A 19,784-nucleotide genomic window follows, 5' to 3' on the forward strand; every position below is an offset into this window, starting at 1 on the left:
CCAACATTTCGCAATGCTCGCAATTCAAACTCAAACAGCAGCGGGTCAGAATCCCAAGGTGTTTTGGGATCAGCTTGGACTTAAACAGCCACGTGCTGGGATCGTGCTTCTTAAAGGTAACAACGCATTTGGTACTCAAAGTACCATATTTGGTATCTTAGGATTGGTGCATGTTTAATAATGGAAGAGTTGAGTGACTGAGAACCTCAAAGAAAAGTTGGAATTCCATTCATCAGATATTATAGTAGCTCCATCTTAGGCTTGTCGCGAAAGGATCATTTTGATCATGTTTTCGGAAATTATTGTTTTAATAGTATAGCTTATTTTTTGCCAGTGTTTCGAGCGGCTTTGGAGCGGAAATACTTAGTAGCAACAACAGCCGCACCAGCGGCAATAACAAGGCAATTCTGCTGGCACAGGCTGAATATTTAACAGGCTGTACTTGCTTCTGTTCTAATGAACAGACAATGGCCCGATCGAAAATATATATATGTGCATAGCTCCCCCGCCAAAGCCCCGCGAATATCACTCCATTTAAGCAGGCCATTAGCATGCAATTCAAAGTCACTCTCTGACGCTTTCTATGGCCTGCGGGCTACCGACTATCGGATTTGTGTTTATTAATGCACATATAATATATAGAGATCCACGAGTCTACGCCTATATTAGTGCGCACTGTGATAGCGAAGTAATATAATACTATATAATAATTATCTGTGCAGCCATTCGAGTTTCGCTTCAAGCTTTTGCCTGGTTTCCATCAATCAGTTCAGTCGCTTGATTGACAATGAAAATCCCTCTTATCTCCGCTGGCTTCTGTTTTATTTTTGTTGATTTATTTGAATGCATTGTGTTCTCACTTTCACAGAGCTTGCTAATCAAAGTTTTATCTGGGAGGTCAGAATACACCTTTTATAATATACATTCTTTCCGAGTGCATAGTCAAGTTTTGCATTGTTTACTTCAAGCTTCCCTCTGTTTACAATCCATCGATTAGTGGGGCTGTTATCTCATATTTAAAGATGTCATAATAGAAGATTATATTCCAGTACAAAGTAGCTTCGATTTATTTAAGTGCTATTACTTGCAGTTGTGGAAACGGGAATACCTTTCTTTTAATAGATACTTAAGCTTTTATTAGACAGGCGGCAGACTGACGAATAGATCAAATTGTACTGTGCCTTTGTCGGCAGATATGATGGACTTTTCATCACATGGACTCCTTCGTTGACAGGCGGTACTTAAGACTTGTTAGCAAAAAAGTTAAATATTTTCGCGCTGTTGCCAAGCAGATTTTCACAACTGAAACACCTGACGTGGGCAGGTTTTTTTTTATTTTTCATCCCCGCGAATCAATAAAGCAACGTTGGCAAATTTTTCCAAAAGGCCAAGGAGAGAAATGTACGTGCTGAATTGGGTGTCACCCTTGGATTATACAAGTTCGCCCACTATTTCGATAATAAATAAAATATTAAGAAGCCACGAGTTATGCTGCTGCATGCGGCTGCTCACGAGATTTTCTTGGCAATCTTTGCTATAGCTATAGTTTTCCCGCAGTCCCGCGGGACGGGCCATCTGTCTTTTCTTAGAATTTCCCGCAATATATAGGCATACAGATACAGTGTGGGGTCAGTGCTCTGTCCTATAAGTGTGTATGATCGATTTGACTGCTCGGTTGCCGATTAAAACACGTCGCCAATGTGGACGAGTCGAAACCCAGGGTTTAAGTGGGGCTTACTCACCCAGCGAAGACAACTAACTCCACAGAGTCGCCAATTGCCAAATCATCGGTGTTTTTTGTCAATCCCCTGGCGAAATATTCCAAAAGTCGAAATATTCCAACACCAAGTAATTGGTGCCAAGGCAACTTAGTTAGTTTTTATCAGTGGAACGTGTGACTGCCGGCTATTCTCGGAATCCGAAACAGACGTTATAAAGTATCTAAGCCCCATGGCTCTTCTGCCAGCTCGGAATGCACAGCTGTCCCAAGGGGGCGTCTCTGTAGGTCAGGATCCCCTCGACGATACCTATGAATATTGGATTTATTCAGCATGTTTTTCAAGACTCTGCAGATAAGGAAAGCAACGTAATGCCTTATCAGCATCGCCGAAAAGAAGAATACTTTTACTTGCCGCGACTTTGAGATTCTTTTGAGCTATAAGTCTGTATAGTTTGTAGTAAATATTGATTAGAATTTATAATTTATTGTTTTGCAGTAGTATCTCGAATACCTTCTGCTTTGATCTTTGTCTTTATTTATTTTCGCTGTCGAAAAGAGTTGGCTAGAAATCGCTGCCAAGTATTTTGGCGCCGTGTCGATCGCCTTTTATTTTTTCGCTTGGCCTGGCAACACAAAAGCGAAAATTACTAGAGTTTTGCCTAATTGAAAAATTGCGAGCTCTGGTGGCCACCAGCGTGAATTGAATCGCAAGCAATCAAACGGGCATAAAAGTGCAGCAATGCAAATGCACGCATATTTCAGGCAGCCTCCGCCGTTCTAGAGCCCCCCTTTTTCCACCAATCAGTGGCGTACGTGATCGTTTTGAGCTTATGCTAATTTTCCATGCAATCGATCTTTGCAGGAACAATGAGAAACGCAAGGAAAAGTCTCGCGATGCGGCTAGATGTCGTCGCTCCAAGGAGACGGAGATTTTCATGGAACTCTCCGCGGCTTTGCCATTGAAAACCGACGATGTCAATCAACTGGACAAGGCCTCCGTGATGAGGATCACTATCGCTTTCCTCAAGATTCGCGAGATGCTGCAGTTCGGTGAGTTAACCTTACGATGAAATCTTTGTAAGCACCACCTAATATAATACTTATTTAGTGCCCAGCTTGCGCGACTGCAATGATGCCATTAAGCAGGACATTGAAGCTCTAGAAGACCAGCAGGAGGTCAAGCCCAAGCTAGAAGTGGGCAGTGAGGATTGGCTCAACGGCGCTGAGGCCAGAGAGCTCCTGAAACAGGCCATGGACGGATTCCTGCTGGTCTTGTCCAACGAGGGAGACATTACCTACGTGTCCGAAAACGTAGTCGAGTATCTGGGCATCACCAAGGTGAGTGTTTTCAACGACCTTATTGAAAAAGATTCTAATTTGCTGTTAACTTTCCCCAGATTGACACACTTGGCCAACAGATCTGGGAGTACTCGCACCAGTGCGATCACGCCGAGATCAAGGAGGCTCTCAGCCTGAAGCGTGAGATTGCCCAGAAGGTCAAGGATGAACCGCAGCAGGACTCTGGCATGAGCACCCATCACCGGGATCTGTTTGTGCGCTTGAAGTGCACCTTGACCAGTCGCGGACGAAGCATCAACATCAAGAGCGCTTCGTATAAGGTGAGATAATAACTCCATTAAAGACTCCAGTACACATATTAATCATGGCATTCTCTGGGTTTTCAGGTCATTCACATCACCGGTCACTTGGTGGTCAATGCCAAGGGCGAGCGCCTGCTGATGGCCATTGGCCGACCCATTCCGCATCCGTCAAACATTGAGATTCCATTGGGAACCAGCACCTTCCTAACCAAGCACTCCCTGGATATGCGATTCACCTATGTGGACGACAAGTGAGATACACACCGACTTCAAGACGCAAACCCATTTCAAAAACACAGCTGCTAGGTTGCTTAGAACTACAATTTTGAATGATTGAATAATTGCTCTGCCATAAACGGCACTTAACTGTCATTTACTCAATAAGTAATTTGCTTTTTGCTATTGGCAAACTTATTTCTATTAGAAATCGATCTCTGACGATAAATTATGAATTGTTGAGGCAATTAAGAACTTATATAAGTAATTAACACAAATTAATAGATAGATTACCTAAAAATAGAACGCAGCCTAGAACAACAGGAAATGGGATCCCGTCTAGAGAATGGTAGACTTGGTTCTAATTTGTTCTCTCTTCTAATTTCAGGATGCAAGACTTGTTGGGATATTCGCCCAAGGATCTACTTGACACCTCCTTGTTTCTGTGCCAGCATGGAGCGGATTCCGAACGCCTGATGGCCACCTTCAAGAGCGGTAAGTGGCAAGTGGCATCGTCCAACTCTCAAAACTCGCGACTCATTAAAACAAACTACAGCCAACTAATGCTAAACTAATTACTTTAATGTGCAAATTAAAACGCGTTCGTCGTTAGTTGGTTGCTGGCGATGGTCGGGGGACGGGGAACGGAGAACGGAGGACAGGAAGGATGCCGGAAGAGTCCGGCACATCAAAACAAAGTTGTCACTCGTCCGGCGGCGTTACCTACCTGTCCTGTGCTCCGTATCCTCCGTCTCCTGACTCCTGGAATCCCCAGCAGTTCCTGTTCACGTCCAGCAGTTGCCATAGCTTATTGCATTTAATTAGTTGTAGCACCTTCCTCTTGTTCGAGACCTTCCTCTGTCCCTCTTCCCTTCTTTTTTTTGCAACACAAAGACCATTAGTCGTTGGCTTGACTTGGCTCTGCTTTAATTTCACTTTAGTTGCTAATTAGCTTTTGCGAAACTAAGCGAATTGGTCAGGCAGCGAGACAGCTGAAATCTCTGTATCTATCACTATCTGCCATTTCATATCTCTACCTCTTCATTTCAACGAGCTTGCTGCTGATTCAATTATGTTTTCGCGTAGATTTGGTTTGTTTACTCGGCATTTCATATCGTATGCCTGAGCTAGTAAATCTGTATAATTCGGCTACGACTCATTGCTTCACTATCAGCAATGCCACAAGAGAGTCACTCCCACCCATCTTGCTTAGAAATGAAAGACTCGCCAAAGCCCTCAGCTCATTTGCAATCAATTTTCATAAGCCAAAGTATCGTTATCACGTCGGAATATCCAAACAGATCGATAGATAAATGGGTCTGACTATAGGGAACAACTTTACTTTCCTAATAAAAATAGAATTTATATATGTTTGCTAAGAATTATGCCAGTGGCACTTAACTATTGGATAATAGTGATATATTGCCTAGATAGTTAGCAACTCTGGTGTAGTTTTCGGTTAATTCCTTGTAATTTTTGAAAGTCATGGCAGAGAAATCAGCTGTTATTTCTCGCCGTGCAGCGAAGTCCTACTACTTCGATGGCAGAGTGTGAGGGGGAAGTGTTTCTGTAAGCATTTTTCTTAATTTCTCCCCAGCTCATCGGACGCGGCTTCTTGTTATTGTTTGCTTATTTGTTGCTCTTAATGGCCGCGTCATGTCGTCTACATTGGCCAAATAATGTTGCCACTGCCGATGGTGCTCCGATGCGGCTCCTTGGCTGGCTGCACTTAAAATGCCAACGTCGGGCAATAAAAAGTCTTCTGCTGACCATTGTTCGGGGTACAATGTACCCAAAAGTGCCCAAAAGCGCAAGAGCGCATCCTTGCAGCCATGGAACAGAAAATTGTCACTGCACTACAATTGGAATTATTATTGGCTGCGATGACTTTGGCTTCTTGGCCGGACATTCGCCCGCTTCTCCCACTTCTCACGCTCCTGGTTTTCGGGTAGACACGTTCTGCGCGAAATGACTTTCGGTTTTATGACGCGACGTATCCATTTGACCAGGACGCTCGAGTCCTGGGATGCAGCTGCCGATGCCGAGTTCTGTGTGCATCTCGCATATCGTTAGCAAAACTCGCCAGCAAGTTGTAAAAATGTCTTCGAAAGTCGTAAAAGTATTTCATACATTTTTGTTTTTATTAAGTTGCTTTCGCCGCTCTGGTGAAGTTTCCTTTTTCTTCCCGCTTTTCCGAAAAGTTTCCTTTTGAACGCTCGCCTGCAATATTATTGTTTATGAGTGCTGTCCGTTTTTATTTCCATTTGATTTTCATCAAGTTTACATGGCTTTGTAATAAGGGGGTCAGCTGGCGGTTCTTCCTTAAAAGCTCCATTTATCCTCCCTGAAAATTCGATGATGATGATGATGATGATGGAAGGTGGTACAGTGGAGAGTGCTATGAAAAGCACTTACTTATCAAGCGGCATATAAACGTCAAATAACTGTTGCATATTCTGAGACACCTTTAGGAAAGTATCAAGAGCCTGCGTTTCTTTTAGGCTCCCTTAGTTTCATGCAAATTCAAGTTGGAGCAGAACTTCTGTCCTCGTAGGATTCCAATCCTAGCCGACTCCTCCCGTTTTCGTGCTGTGCATGTGGGTTCTTTGCCTGCAGCTGGCGCAGCTCGCAAAATACTAAACGTCATGTGACAAACAGTTCAATAAAGTACAAAATGTGCGGAAAATCGCAAATGTCATGCGGGAAAATCTCGCATCGGGCAGCGTTTGCCATTCGGATGCATGTGTGTGTGTGTGTGGTGGAATGGAAATGGGAAATTGCGCTAGAGCATTTCCATGCTGCAAATAAAGACGACAATTTGGCCGCGAGGCGAAAAATTATGAAACGAGCGGGTGGAAAGCGAGGAAAATGTTCGAGGAAAGTGGCAGTGGATCGAAGGGGGGCAAAAGTAAACTAACGTGCCAGATAAATATCCTCTGACAGACAGACAGCGAGGAGATAAAGCCAGCATCGCTCTGGATTTTTTGGGATGAAGGTGGAGATGCAGATGGAGATGGAGATGGAGAATCGAGAACGGAGAATGGAGGTGGCTGTGAAGTATGGGAGCTCCTCCAGCGAGTGTTGCAATAAATTTTGGAAAGCAACAAAAAACAATACCGAAAAGTGGCTTTGGCAGATTTGGTGCTGCGTGTGAAAAGTTCCCCTTCGGAAAATGCATTTTCCACTGGCACTGCATTCTGGGGGCATTGCCGCGGCATTTGCCAGACGTTCAACTTTCAACTCTTGCCACAAGCCAGTTTCCCGTTTCCCGCTGTTTGTTTCTGTTTAAGTTTCCTCCTTTAGTTCTGTTTCCTTCCTAGCTTTTCCGTAGGGCAGCTGACAGTTGTGCTCGTGCTGGCGCGGGTGTTGTGGGCTAAAAGGGCGGATGATCCTGGCCAGGCACGTACCAATGGGGGGCGTGGCACCAAGTGTTGCACACTTTTCGGCAATGGCCTACGCGAGGTGACTTTAAAGCGCTGCACACGAGCGCCATAAACTAAAACGACAGCAGTGCTTGCCAGCAAAAAGATAGTTGTTTCATACAGTATATGGTATTTACTCTAAATAACACTTATTTACACTTTTTTAAAAGTAATTGTATTAGTCAAAGGTATCTATAAACCGACTAACCAAGAAGTGGTTGTATTAAAGTTGGGCAATATCTTTATTCGGACTTTGATGCGTGAATTTCAAGTGCAAGTTTGGCTGGGGAACTTGAGTTTCATTTGCTCCCACGCCCGCACGAGTTGTGTAATCAACATAACAAGCAACTGCCAGTTTACGAGTCTGTTAATGTCTCACACACTCCGGAGACTCCCAGCCAGACGAGCTTCCTGGCCATGTCCCGTAGTCGTCGGTGCGATACTCGTATAAACTATACGTCTGAGCCCCGCGAATGCTTCCTGCCAAAAGTGTCGATGATGCTGACGCTTAGCGCTGCTGCCAAGTCGTTGCACTCATCAGAGCAGCCGAATTTCCCCCCTTTTTCGGGTGCGGAGGGGAACCCATGGCCTCCTTCAAAACGGTTTCACACAAAAGTTTATTTATCTTGTTTGGGGCTAACATGCACAGTGGGCTGGGAAAGTCTTCCATCAGAATGAAGCAGCGAATTCAAAATTTTTGCATACTTTTAAACACGTTTGGAGTTCAGCTTACTACCCTACGAAGGCATTTAAATGTTTGTATTTGAAGCACTTTAAATGCGGCTTGCCCACTGTGGCTCAACCGCTTTATGTTAATGCACTTAAATTTGGCTCGCGGCGTAAGTGGGCGTATGGGCGTGGCTGGGCACGGGTTGTTGCAGCTGCCGTCGAGGCAGCCGCATTTTATTACATGCATAATTTCGCCAGGGGATCCGCGCTGGTCCGCCTCGGTCCACTTGCCCCTGGGCGGGGTAACCACGGAACTACCTCCCCCCACTCCGGGATAATCCACATCTATTCCCATCTCCGCCTTCATCCGCGTCCCGCTGCTCGTCTCTTATTTATTCGTCTGCATCGTCTGGGCCATGAAAGCGCCAAACTAATGCCGTCGAAACTAATGGTCCAATTCGAGTGGCTCGTCGGCATCCTCATTTCGGCAGCTACAACTCCAGCGACTCTAGCGACTCCTGCTGCCATGTCCTGCTCTGTAATCCTGCGTCGCATCGCCTCGCCTCGCCAGGATTGTAAAATTTTCCAGTTAATTTTAGCGTCCTCCACGTCCTCAACGTCCTCGACGCGTCGCTTGCATTTGACAAATTAAAATTGCATGAGCGGAAATGCGGCTTAAAGTTGCGCCGGATGTGGCTGACTGACTTGGCTGCAACAGGAACTGGCTGCTTCCTGTGCGAGCTGCCAACTAAATTACTTTTCCAGCTGAACTTTTCCCTCTTTGTGTCCATCAATTTGCCAACAGGTGGCTCACCGCTCAGCCCGGAAGTCCATCATCTCTTCATTACATAGGCTTAAGGTTTTCCTGTTGAATTTCGATCGAAATGAAAAGACTTTAAGACTTTAAGAGTAATCTTAGACTTGTAAATATTTCTGAGAAATATTTGGATGCATTCCATAATTAATTTTTGGCAAATAATGAAGCACAGTCTAACGATACCTAAAACCAATAGTGTACTTATATACAAACAAAGGTTAAATGTGGCTGGTTAAGGTTTGCTTTGGCCAAATTATCTGCCGGGGTCCTTGGCCCTTTATGCCTCGAAAATCCGCGCTCGGCTAATGTTAATGAACCGCGTTGCGTTGTGGAGTTGCCTCCCAGTTGGACTCCCAGGTGGACGCACGCTCCTCTTACCTGTTGATTTATGGCATCCTCCATCCGGCGCCGCTTAATTTGCGAGAGTTTATTAAATATGCCGGAGCTGCAGCTCCTCTACGTGAGTGCCGCACTGCATTCAGCGACTCCTGCGAAGTCCTGCGGAGTCCTGTGAGTCCTGCGGAGGATGCCATTAGTTTTGGGGGAAGTGAGAATTCCTGCTCAGCCCGATCCCGATTCCCGGCGGATGCACTTTGTGTTGTGTTGCTGGCTTAGCTGAATGGCTCTATTTGGGGATGCCGCCCACACCCATTCACCGAAAAGTATCCTGGACAGTATCCTGGCACCTCTGCAAATATTTCATTTCATTTGTGTCCGGGCAGTGACTTATGATGATGAATGTAAATGCTGTAAATGCTGTAAATGCAGTAAATGCACTTTTCCTACCTTCAGGCAGTTTTGCAGCTTAGCTGCGGGAACTCACGCCTTAAAGTCGCACATCCTTTTGCAGAATTTTCCGCTACGTGTTGGTGTCCATTGTCACGTTACAATGCTGGGGATTTTCCTTCCCCTTTTCCCGAACAATTGAGGCAACAATTGCATGGCAGCAAGCCCCACGCATTTATATCCTGGCTCCCCCCATTCACCCGGCATATCAAATTAGATAACTATTCCATCGAACTGCTGCAACTGCTGCTGGTGCAACAAAAGCGAATGCGTTAATAACATTTAATGTGCTTGCCACGCCTCCCGCCCGCGCTAATGACATTTGGCCAAGTTCATTTCGATTCCTTCAACGCGTTTATGGCCGCCATTCGGCGTCCGGGGGCTGGCTAATTGAGTTTATAGTCGCCTCAATCGCTTTGCAGCCCGCCCACCCTTGATCTTTCCCCTTTGGCCATGCACCGCACACTGGGGCAAGTGGATGCTTTCCTAAATGATTATTAGTTTTGAGTTTTAACGTATAATAAACATTTTATTATAGATCAGTATCGAAGAACTCTCGACTGCTTTGCAGTTCAAATTGTTCGTTTTAAACCTAAAGATGTGTATTTTAATGAAATATGTTTCCACTGTTCATAGTGATAAGTGCATGTAACCTTCAGGACATCGTGCACTGTATGTCCTCTTTATCGCTGGCTTTGGGTTGCATACTTTTGTGCGCTGGGGTGGGCGGCAAAGTTTCGCCGCCTTTGCAAGTTTTTCGCAAGTCTTGCAGAAAATTATACAAAAGGCGAAGGCAAAGCTTAAGGGTTTTGCGGAGGTGGGTGGCATGCAAATATGCATTTGATTACACGCTCCAAACAAAGGCAAAATGATAAAAGTTGCGCGCCAGCCGCCGCAGAGTGTGCAGCGACTTTTCGCCATTTCCCGCCCATTTTCCTCGTTGTTCCCCTTCCCAAAAAGCTAAGTAAATTTGTGTGTTTATTTGCGAAACCTCAGAGGAAACTTTGCTTGCAACACCCACGTTTTTCGCGGACGGGAGGTAAAAGTAAAGCGACAAAGAACACAAAATGTCAATCGACCAAGTGGAAAATTTTCATTAAATTAAGAAAGCGCACAATTTTCCCACTGCTGGAAAATTGTCGCAGCAGCAAAGGACTGAACTGAAAACAAAAAAGCAAAAAAAATGTAAAGGAAAAAGTAGCGAACCCAATGAATGTGCAAAGTTTTATGTTTTTGGCTGCCGGGCGGAGATTTTCCTTTTGCCAATTTTCCTTTTCGTTTTTTAGTTGCATTGAGGTTTTCTCGTGTGGGTGGGTGCTGATGATAGTCGTTCCCAATTTCCCTCCCCAGCCCCACGGCCTTCATTTTCCGAAAGGTTGTCAGACAAAACGAATAAATGTGCTTAGGCAAGCGGGAAAAGCAGCACGAAAGACAGCGCAGCAATTGCATGCAAAATTCTTATCGATGAAGAAGTGATGAGCCTGAGAGTATGCAACACTTTTGCGCGGTGGCACAGTGGGATCTTCAAGAAACTTAAGAACCGAATGGGAAAGTTACTTTGGAACCATTTGAATAGTAAATCAACATTTTTAAGCATTACTGTTTCTAATGTCTACAACCTCTTGACCGCGCTGTGGTTGCCAATTGCCCCACTTCATTCTGCCGCCTCTGCAAATCCCCTAACAAATCCCCCCACAATCGAAAACAAAATGTCAGGCCTTTGCCCAAACTGCTCAGGCAACCTTTCACAATGCCAGCCACAATTTGCTTAACAAAAAACCTTTTGACTTGGGCTTTTGGGCCCCGTCTGCGTTTCTGTTCCCCGGGGCTCTGCTCAATCAATCAAAAGGCGCTTGTGACTTTGGGAACCCCCTTTGATCCGCCGCTGCTAAATAAGTCGTGTAAACTGGCAAAATATTTGCGGTCCCTGCCGAAGGATTCCCGGCCCGTCCTGGCCTGGGCCTTCTCCACTCCATGATGGCTCTAATGAAGTGTTGAACACTGTCCTTGGCCCTTCGCCATCGGCCGTTCGCCGCGTTGACAGGTCAGCATGTTGAAATTATGGCAAAGTCCCCGTTTGTTTCCATCAATATCAATTTCATTTCCTGATTTACTGGGAATCTGTGAGGATGGAGACTGAGCCTATTTGTGACCAGAATGAAACCTTATTTATATTTAACATTGAATTTCAGTTTCTTTATTATTTAAGCTGCATGGATTTGTTAGCCTTCTAATTTGCCCTCATTACTGTGTGTCAATATTTTTCCACATCTTATTTCCCCCTGCCGAAGTGAAAAGACGAGCTCTATTTTCGCTGGGAGTTTTGACTTTTAAAGGTGGAAATATTTGACAGATTGATGGTGCCCCTCGTTGATTTCTGGCCTGTCGCTCGACACGAGAATGATTTTAAATTTGTTGTTCCTGGCGCTGGTCTTTTGGCGCGCTCTGTCATTGTCAATTATTTATGGCTGTGGCGGAATCGGGATGGGGGATGCCGCCTCAGGTTTTGGTCATGCTCCTCCGCGCCTTGAGTCCACCTTTCCAGGTCCTATCCCCCCGCTGTATTATGCATTGCGTGTCAGCTACACTGTGTGCCTTTCTTTTTTCCGCGTCATTTTCTGAAATTGGCATTTAGTTGGCGACGAACGGGATTTACACAAAACTCACCCGCGAACGCACACATAGCAAACCAATCTGAAATGCACAAGTACACTGTGAAAAATGATTCATAATTTCACACAGTACATGAATTGAACGCTCAAATTGGTCACACCCACACTTTTGAACAGTTTTGGTGGTCTCAGTTGAGTGCGTTGTATCTCAATTTATTTAGATCTTCACTATCTGATAGTGGCGTCACTGTTTCTCTAAGTGTACCCGCATATCTGTGGAACTTGTCTGCCTTGCGCTGGTTTTATACAATGGGTGCATTCACCTACGCGAGGTCCCGCTGAGAAATTTCCTTCCCGTTCAATCCAGACCCCTTCCCAACTCCCAACCCCCTTTTCGCCGCCTGTCGCTCAGCATTTGGTTTTTTCTCCAGTCTGCCGCACTTCCTTTACATGTGTGTGTACTCTTTCTCTCTCCATTTTCCACGCCCCTTCTCTCTTCTTTTCTCGCTCCTTTCAATGTCTGTGGGAAAAGTGTTGCCAATATCTGTTACTGCATCGCTGCGTTTGTCCGTCCGTTTGTCCGTCTCTTTCTGCCCCACCCTGCCGTCTCTTTCGCACATCCCCGTCTCACATTTCGTTTATTAAATGACAGCACGATATCTGCAAATGAAATTTTCCTTCAACGCATTTAGCCTCTGCCGGCGTCGCCGCTGCAATTGCTGAAATTGACAGTCAGACAGATAGATTGACATTTAAGCAACACTCGGCTGCGCTGTCTCTTTCTCGTTGCATCGTGTGGTCTCTCTCCTTCGCTGGCATTTGGATGCATCATAAAATGTTGTGTTCTAACCGCGAGTTTTTTATGGGCCTCAGCACTTTACCTCGAGGGTATTGCATACTTTTCAGCTTTCTACTTATAAGGATACCTAAATATCACGGTAGGTGTATTAGGAAAATAGGTTGTCCAACAGTCGAGCTAAACTCGCAACACTGTTCATTGAGCAAATACTGTTTGAAAGGATTTGGGACCCTTCTTCCATATTGATTGGTTGCCTGACCGATGACGAAAGTAATTCCATTATGAATGAAAGCCCTTTCTCTCCCGAAATTATTAATAAAGCCAAACAAAATTAAGTAGAGAAGAAGATTTGCGCAAGCATGAAAGAATAGGGGGCTTTGCCAGCCAGCATTCTTCTCGGAATTATTAGCCAGGAAAAAAGAAAGTATAATGCTAAGAGTAGGAGTGCTGGCAAATGAAAAAACTTGCCCCAAATCTCTGTAGAAATCTTTAGCAAGTCCAATTAGACGTTTGGCAAATGGACACAGCAGCAGCAGCGAGTCCGGAAAAGTCCAGTCAAACTAATTGCTCAACATGAAGCGGCAAAAAAGAAAGGAAGGTTCGCCTTCGGAAAATATTGCAGCCAAAGTTTCGTGAGCTTGTTGTTTGTGCAACAATTGTTGCAAGTCAGTTGGCGGCGCTAATGAAAAACGACAGGATTCGAGGGGGGAAAAATAGTTGAGGGGGGTGTGCGCACGGCAACCGCCATTAAATTTTGCTTAATAAAGTTGCAGCTGCTCCTCTGCGCGAAAACTGGGAAAAAATTACCAGCCATCAGCACTTAATTGTTTGAACAGTCTAGGGGAAAATGGGAAAAGCGGGGTTTCCCTCCCAACTGCGTCCACCAAATATAACTGGTTACCAAATTCGGAGCACCTGGCGGCTGGAGGCAATTCCCAATCCCAGTTTCTCCCTCTGGATGTCTTGATGATGTCTTTCCTTCCGCTCAAATTGAGTTAATTAAATGAGCGCCGTGGAGGCGGAGATATGTATTTTCTCCACGCGAATGGAATTAATGAGCATAATGGGGGGATACGCGGCGGAAAGGGCGAAAGTTTTCAATTACCCAGCATTTATTTTTGTTAAATTCTAATTAATGCAAAACAAAGAGAGGTGCTGCAAATCGCATAGCCCGCTGAACTCTAGTTTTCTTCTGCCCCGTCAGCTTTTCAGTCATTTAAATTTTCCGCACGCATAAATAAATATTGACTTGTGGCCAAAGTCGAAGTCTGAGGCTGTGCGTCAAATAAATATGCAAATTCTTTGACTTTTGTTTTCAATTACTTTTTCCCTCCACTTCCGTTGTTGCCTTTCCCGCTTTTCCGCGCTTTTTTTTCCCGCTTTTCATTTGAGTTTGTTTTCCTTGACACACAGAAAAAATAACAGGGTTTTTTTTTATTGAAAAAGATTCTTAGCAATTCAATGATGTATTTTTGTATGTCTCACCTATTTAGCATTTACTTTTTCAAGGCGTTAAATAATATTACTTTCTGTATTCAATATTCTCGATATTTTGCTGTGCTGTGTGTTAAACTATATTTAAGTTTGGCAAATTAAGCAAATTTGTTACATTTTGTGGTCGTCCCTTACCGCATCGCCCATGTGGCTAAACTCCCGCTGACATTTTGAGTAGTTTTTAATGGGCTCCATTGAACCCGACAAACTTGTCGATTTCCTCGCTGCGGGCGGTCTGTGCCATGGTAACCACAGAGTGTCCTTTTCTTTGGCCAGCAGCTGCACACATGAGAAGGTTGCTTGAATAGTTTTCTTCCCTTCGACCACAAAACTTGGCCTATACTGTGCGCACTTCGTCTTCGAGCCAAATTCCTCCTGCTTTTGGTGAACATGGGGTTTCGGGTACATTCATTACCCCGTTTATGGGCACTGCAGGCAACTCCAACTCATAATGGCCAGCTTTAAGTCTATATTTCTTGGCAGTACGTTTGCATTACGCCGGAAACCCTTTCAAGTCGTTGGCCACTAACTGGGATTTGCGCTCCCTGCCTTCGGCTCCTCCTTCTGCTCGTCCTGTGTAATGTCCTGTCTTTTTGCCAAAGAAAAGGTGGTAAAATGCAATTTTCCACACGACTGGCGGGTTATGAAGACGCAGGAAAATCAAACCCCAGCTCCTTTTCAATAAGCAGGAGTAAAAAATATATAGCGATATATACATATAGAGGCGGAGAGAGCGAAATTTGCATAAATTCCCAGCACATATTGAGTTTAAGCCCGCTTGCTTGGTGGATTGGGGATTATGTCACGGCTTAATTCAATTAGGACAGATTACGCATACGCCACGTGGCCGCCCTAAGCGAAGGCCAAAAGGTCAATGCTACGTCTAAATCTAAGACGCTCCGAGTCAACTACCTTCGCTGTGCCTTCGTTGTAGTCGAAACAATCCGCAAACAAATCCTTGATTTATGCGCACATCCTTGGGCAGCCAAAGCCAAACATTTATTTCCTTATCCACTTGTGCCAATGTGATTTCGACCCATCCTCGTCATTCCTCGTTCTCAACTCGGGATCCTCTGCACTCTGGACTCTGGTCAGCAATCAGGATGAGCAAACGAATGGGGTACAGTGAGCTCTTAAAAGTGTAGAACTTCATTCTGAACAAATGGGCACTGGAAATCTTTTGAATCCGGAATGTTAAAAGAACTGATTATAAGATTGCATACTCATATGTCACTAAATATTTATTAACATTAATCAATTGTCCACTATATTGCGATTATGGCACAGCATTAGCGTTGATGTAATCCTCGAAGTGCACGCCTGAAACTGACCCGGCCAAGGATTCACCTTACTAAGGACCTGCTGCACCTGCTCCTTTGGCAACTCTCGGTTCGTGCGCTGCGTTGATGATGATTTACTGTTGTGTTGCTGCCAGGATTTGCCCGTGTACTCGAGCGTGTCTGAGCATGCATTGTGCGCATCCTGAATCCCGCACTACTCACATCCTGTGCATCCTGCATCCTTCGAATCCTTCGAATCCGCCGTATTCCGTGCTCATCCCGCTTGATGCATAACCTTGAATGCGGTTTTGATGTTTGTCTTGCATTCGACTCGACTCGACTCGACTCGAATAGAGTCTGGTTTTATCCCTTTTGCCAACTTCTCTGTTTGATTATTTGTACAAATGGCCAGCTTCCATCCGCATTTTGCCCCACTCCTTCGCAGTCCTGGCAATTCCACTGCCAGGGCCATGGCCATTGCCATGCGAAAAGCGGATTGCATTCGTGTTCATAAATTGTGGAAGGCAAGCAATGGCAATGGCAATGGCAATAGCTCCAAATGGCAGCCAAGGAATGCTGCTTAAAAAATTGCTGATAAATGATCTTTGCTGCTGCTGCTGCTGCTGCTGCCGCGCGTAGATATTTTAATATTTTCCGTCTCAAGCTCAAGCTCAAGCTCAAACTGCCGGCAGGACTCCGGGAAAAGTCCTTGGCTGAGGGCAAATCAAGTTCACTGCTGCAGCTGCAGTTGCTTTTCCCGCTTTTCCCGCTTTTCCCAACTACTGCTGCTGCTGCTGCTGCTTTGCTGTCTGCTCACTTTGCTAATTCCACATAAACACTGCCAAATGGCAATCGTCTGAGTTCTGAGGCGGTGCTGCTTAGTTTAGCTTCTCGCTGTTTAGTTGTAGGTATAGTTAGCACTCGAAAACTGGGGAATTTGAACAAGTTGCTCATTCGAAATATACATTTTTTGAATACAGAAAAGCCTTTGCCTATTTTAAGTGGAACCACGAATAGTTTTCTCCTTGAAGTTAGTTTAAAACCCATTTTAGCTACGTCTTGCACTGAGAAAGTAGCCACACTCATGTTTCTGGTGGACACTTTTGTGGCAAGGACTCCACTGGACTGACTGCCACATATGTCCTGCTGGCATCAATCTCACTGAGCTGTCAGCGGAATTCGGGAGCTCGGCCTCCTTAGATCTTGTCTTGTTAATGACTCCGCATAATTACCCCAACCGTTTCCGCGCAACTTTCTTCTCTATTTTTTTTGTTTTGTTTTTTTTTGGGTTGAGCACAGGACCACTAAGCCAGAGGAAAGCCAAGAAAAGGAAAAACTAATTTTCTGCTGCTGATTTCGAATTAACTGAATGAATAAATAAAAGAACGAATCAGAGTCAGGCGAAGGATGTTTTGCCAGAGATTCATCCCAGACCACAGAGCGTGTTAGTCCTGATTTCCCAGGATTTAGAGTCACTCTTATTACAAATTTCTTTGGCTTAATTGCAGCAAAGGTCGCTGGGCACTTGCAAACTTTGGCGATTCAATTAGTTCTTGATGCTCTTTAGGCAAATTTATTTTTATTGCTGCGACTTGAACAGGATATGACCCTGTTCTGCGCACCTGTGTCCTTCCTGCTGTGCACTTGAGCTAATCTTGATTGCTGGACTTGTGGTACAAAAGCATCCATGAATTTCAATCGCCCTGCCCGAATTCCTATGAATTTTCATCATTTATTTAATGTTCTCGTCGCTGCCAGTGGCGTCCATAAAAATTTGATTGAAATGATTTCGGCCCAAGGAAGGAGCTGTCGCAAAAATACAGATAAAAGCTCTACCTACGCGTGTGTGCGCGGTTTGTCCTTTATATTTATTTTATTCCTGTTTTTTTTTTGTGTTCTGGGGGAGGCGATTTTAATTAAAATCGGGTTTATGTGGCGTCCTCGTTGGGCCAAATTACTTGGCAACGTATTTGGCTCACGGAAAATGCCTAAGACCCTTATGCCACGCCCCCATTTTTACGCCCCACGCAGCGCGAGTTGCTATTATTTAATTTTTATGCCCCAGCGCTTTTGGCGCCGTAATTTGAGACTTGACAATTTGCCAACCAGCAGAAAAACACTGGGGCGAAAATGTCTACTTAATGAGATGCGGCACTGTTGATTACACTTTATTTGGAATAGAAAGTATATATTAATATATCAAACAGTTTAGTTGAGAAATCATGAAATCTTCTATAGTTAGTTAGTTATTTTGAACAAATACTTTACAGTGTAGCTAGGCTACGATGATTATACTTCCTGACTGCCGATTAAGGCCAAAATATCTCAGAAACACCAGCAAAGTGCCAAAATGTAACCGATTCGGGTTTGTATCTGGTTCAAGAGCTCCGTGCCTCGATTATGACAGAATTAATGGGCGGGGCGTTGCGGCAGACCGCAGAAGATTTGTTTATTGTTTCTGTGGTGGCGACTGTAATTTGATTTCGCTGCCAAGAGCAGTGGGCGAACTTAAACCAGAACTTGAACCACATTCCACCAATTTATTACATCCACTTGCCACTACTAATTCCAACACCTATATATGTATCTATATCTTTCAGTGCTGAGCAAGGGACAGGGCGAGACCTCCCGCTACAGATTCCTGGGAAAGTATGGTGGCTACTGCTGGATTCTCAGCCAGGCCACGATCGTCTACGATAAGCTGAAGCCACAGAGCGTCGTGTGCGTGAACTACGTCATAAGGTGAGTCAGTCAGATTTCCAATATATCTATATATAAGTACTATATATACTAACTGTAGAACAACGGGTCCCACAGAGACCGAATTGAGCCATTTATTGGGCGGGACTTTCTATTGAAGCGGAACAATGCCGGATATTTGCTCATTACATTTTCGGCGAGTTTTTTTTTATCTTTTAATTAAGCCACCAAGCAGGAAGTGAATTGCGTATTAATCCTGCCGTTTTTAATCGACCAAATTCAATTTCCCCCCGCCCCCGCCCATCCTAAATATTTGAACAGCCTTGAATGGGGGGTAATTGTGGGTGGTGGTAGGTGGTAGCTAGGTCGTTGGCATTTGCATAAAGAATTCTGCGCCTCAGTGGGCGCTTTATGTAAGTTCTCCTCTCTTTTCGCAACGATTTGGTTTTCTAATCCGTCATTTATCGAATTGTCAGCGTGGAGTGGCCCAGATTTTCCATTTGATAACAGTGCCAAATTAGCATCCCGCCATCGATTTTCCTTCCCCTCAATTTCCATATTCATAATCCATTCGATATTTTCTATTTTCTGCGTGCAAACAACTTCGTTTCGTGCCTTTTCCATTTGCGTTTTTACTTGCGCGTTTTCATTTTCGTTTTCGTTTACGTTTTCCATATAATATATATTTTATTTTAACGGACGTTGCGTGAGCCCACGTGCGGGTCAACAATGAATAATAAATTAACAATGTCTCTAATGAAGAAGCACCTCTGCCCCCGAAAGCCCCCAGTTGCCCCCCATTCTTTTTTCAGCTCGACTGGTAAGTACCCCGCACCAATTCGTATTTACCTAATTTAAGCGTGTATGAGCAAATATTTGTGCATTGTTTCGTTTCTTCCTTTTCGAGTTTCACACTTGCCTGCCCCTCAAACAAAAATCCACGGAAAAAATGAGCTCTTTTTTTTTTATTAAGGGGTGTGTTGTTTAGTTGTTTTAGCAAAAGTACAAATTCATTTTTAATTGTGCACCTTTTTTGTGGGTTTAGAGACTCGTGTCGTTTCTCATACACTGTAGTTTATTTGGTAGCCCAGGGGATTTTACAGGAACTTTCACTTTAATTCTAGTTGAAACAAAAAATAGTTAAAATGCAACTTTATCACTCATAATATTTTGAATAGTATTGTGGTATTAAACAATAGAAATAACTAGTTTCTCTCTGTGTAACGCCTCACCCCTTACCCGCACTTGATGACGAATGCAGTGATGCGGTGCAAATGAATGCTGACAATTTGCTTTTAATTCACACAACATGTGATTAGCCTCCCCTCAGTGTCCCCTATTTTATTCGTTTTATTCATTTCTCTCGTGTCTTCATTGTTCTCTTAACTGCGTCAATCAAGTTGATTCAATTGTTCAATCCTTGATTAAACTTCTCACAAATCGATTGTGTAACTACGCAATGCGTGTGCGTTCCCCAGAAATAGGGGATTGGTTTTAGAATGAGAACCATTCAGAGAATATTATAGAGAGCAGGATTCACATAAATTATACGAAGTAGATGAGTATCTGAATGATATTATTTAAAGTTGAATATACTCGTTCAAGCTTGTCATCTTCGATGTTTAGTGTGTCGGCTATTCGACTCATTTCTGTACATTTCGTAGCTAT

The 19,784-nt window shown here is 44.2% G+C and overlaps 1 protein-coding gene across 2 annotated transcripts in view; it reads left to right on the top strand.

Annotated features, from left to right (window-relative positions):
* The window catches only part of LOC122620206 (protein similar), a 64,916-nt gene that overhangs the window by 6,120 nt on the left and 39,012 nt on the right, over positions 1 to 19,784 (top strand). For both annotated transcript variants that reach the window (XM_043797570.1, XM_043797567.1), the window contains exons 2-7: positions 2,583 to 2,770; positions 2,829 to 3,058; positions 3,118 to 3,339; positions 3,406 to 3,572; positions 3,926 to 4,032; positions 18,017 to 18,158. In XM_043797570.1, the coding sequence (XP_043653505.1) occupies positions 2,583 to 2,770; positions 2,829 to 3,058; positions 3,118 to 3,339; positions 3,406 to 3,572; positions 3,926 to 4,032; positions 18,017 to 18,158 (1,056 nt within the window). The remainder of the gene's footprint in view (positions 1 to 2,582; positions 2,771 to 2,828; positions 3,059 to 3,117; positions 3,340 to 3,405; positions 3,573 to 3,925; positions 4,033 to 18,016; positions 18,159 to 19,784) is intronic.

Source organism: Drosophila teissieri, chromosome 3R (assembly GCF_016746235.2).
Source record: "Drosophila teissieri strain GT53w chromosome 3R, Prin_Dtei_1.1, whole genome shotgun sequence".
Lineage (NCBI taxonomy): Eukaryota > Metazoa > Arthropoda > Insecta > Diptera > Drosophilidae > Drosophila > Drosophila teissieri.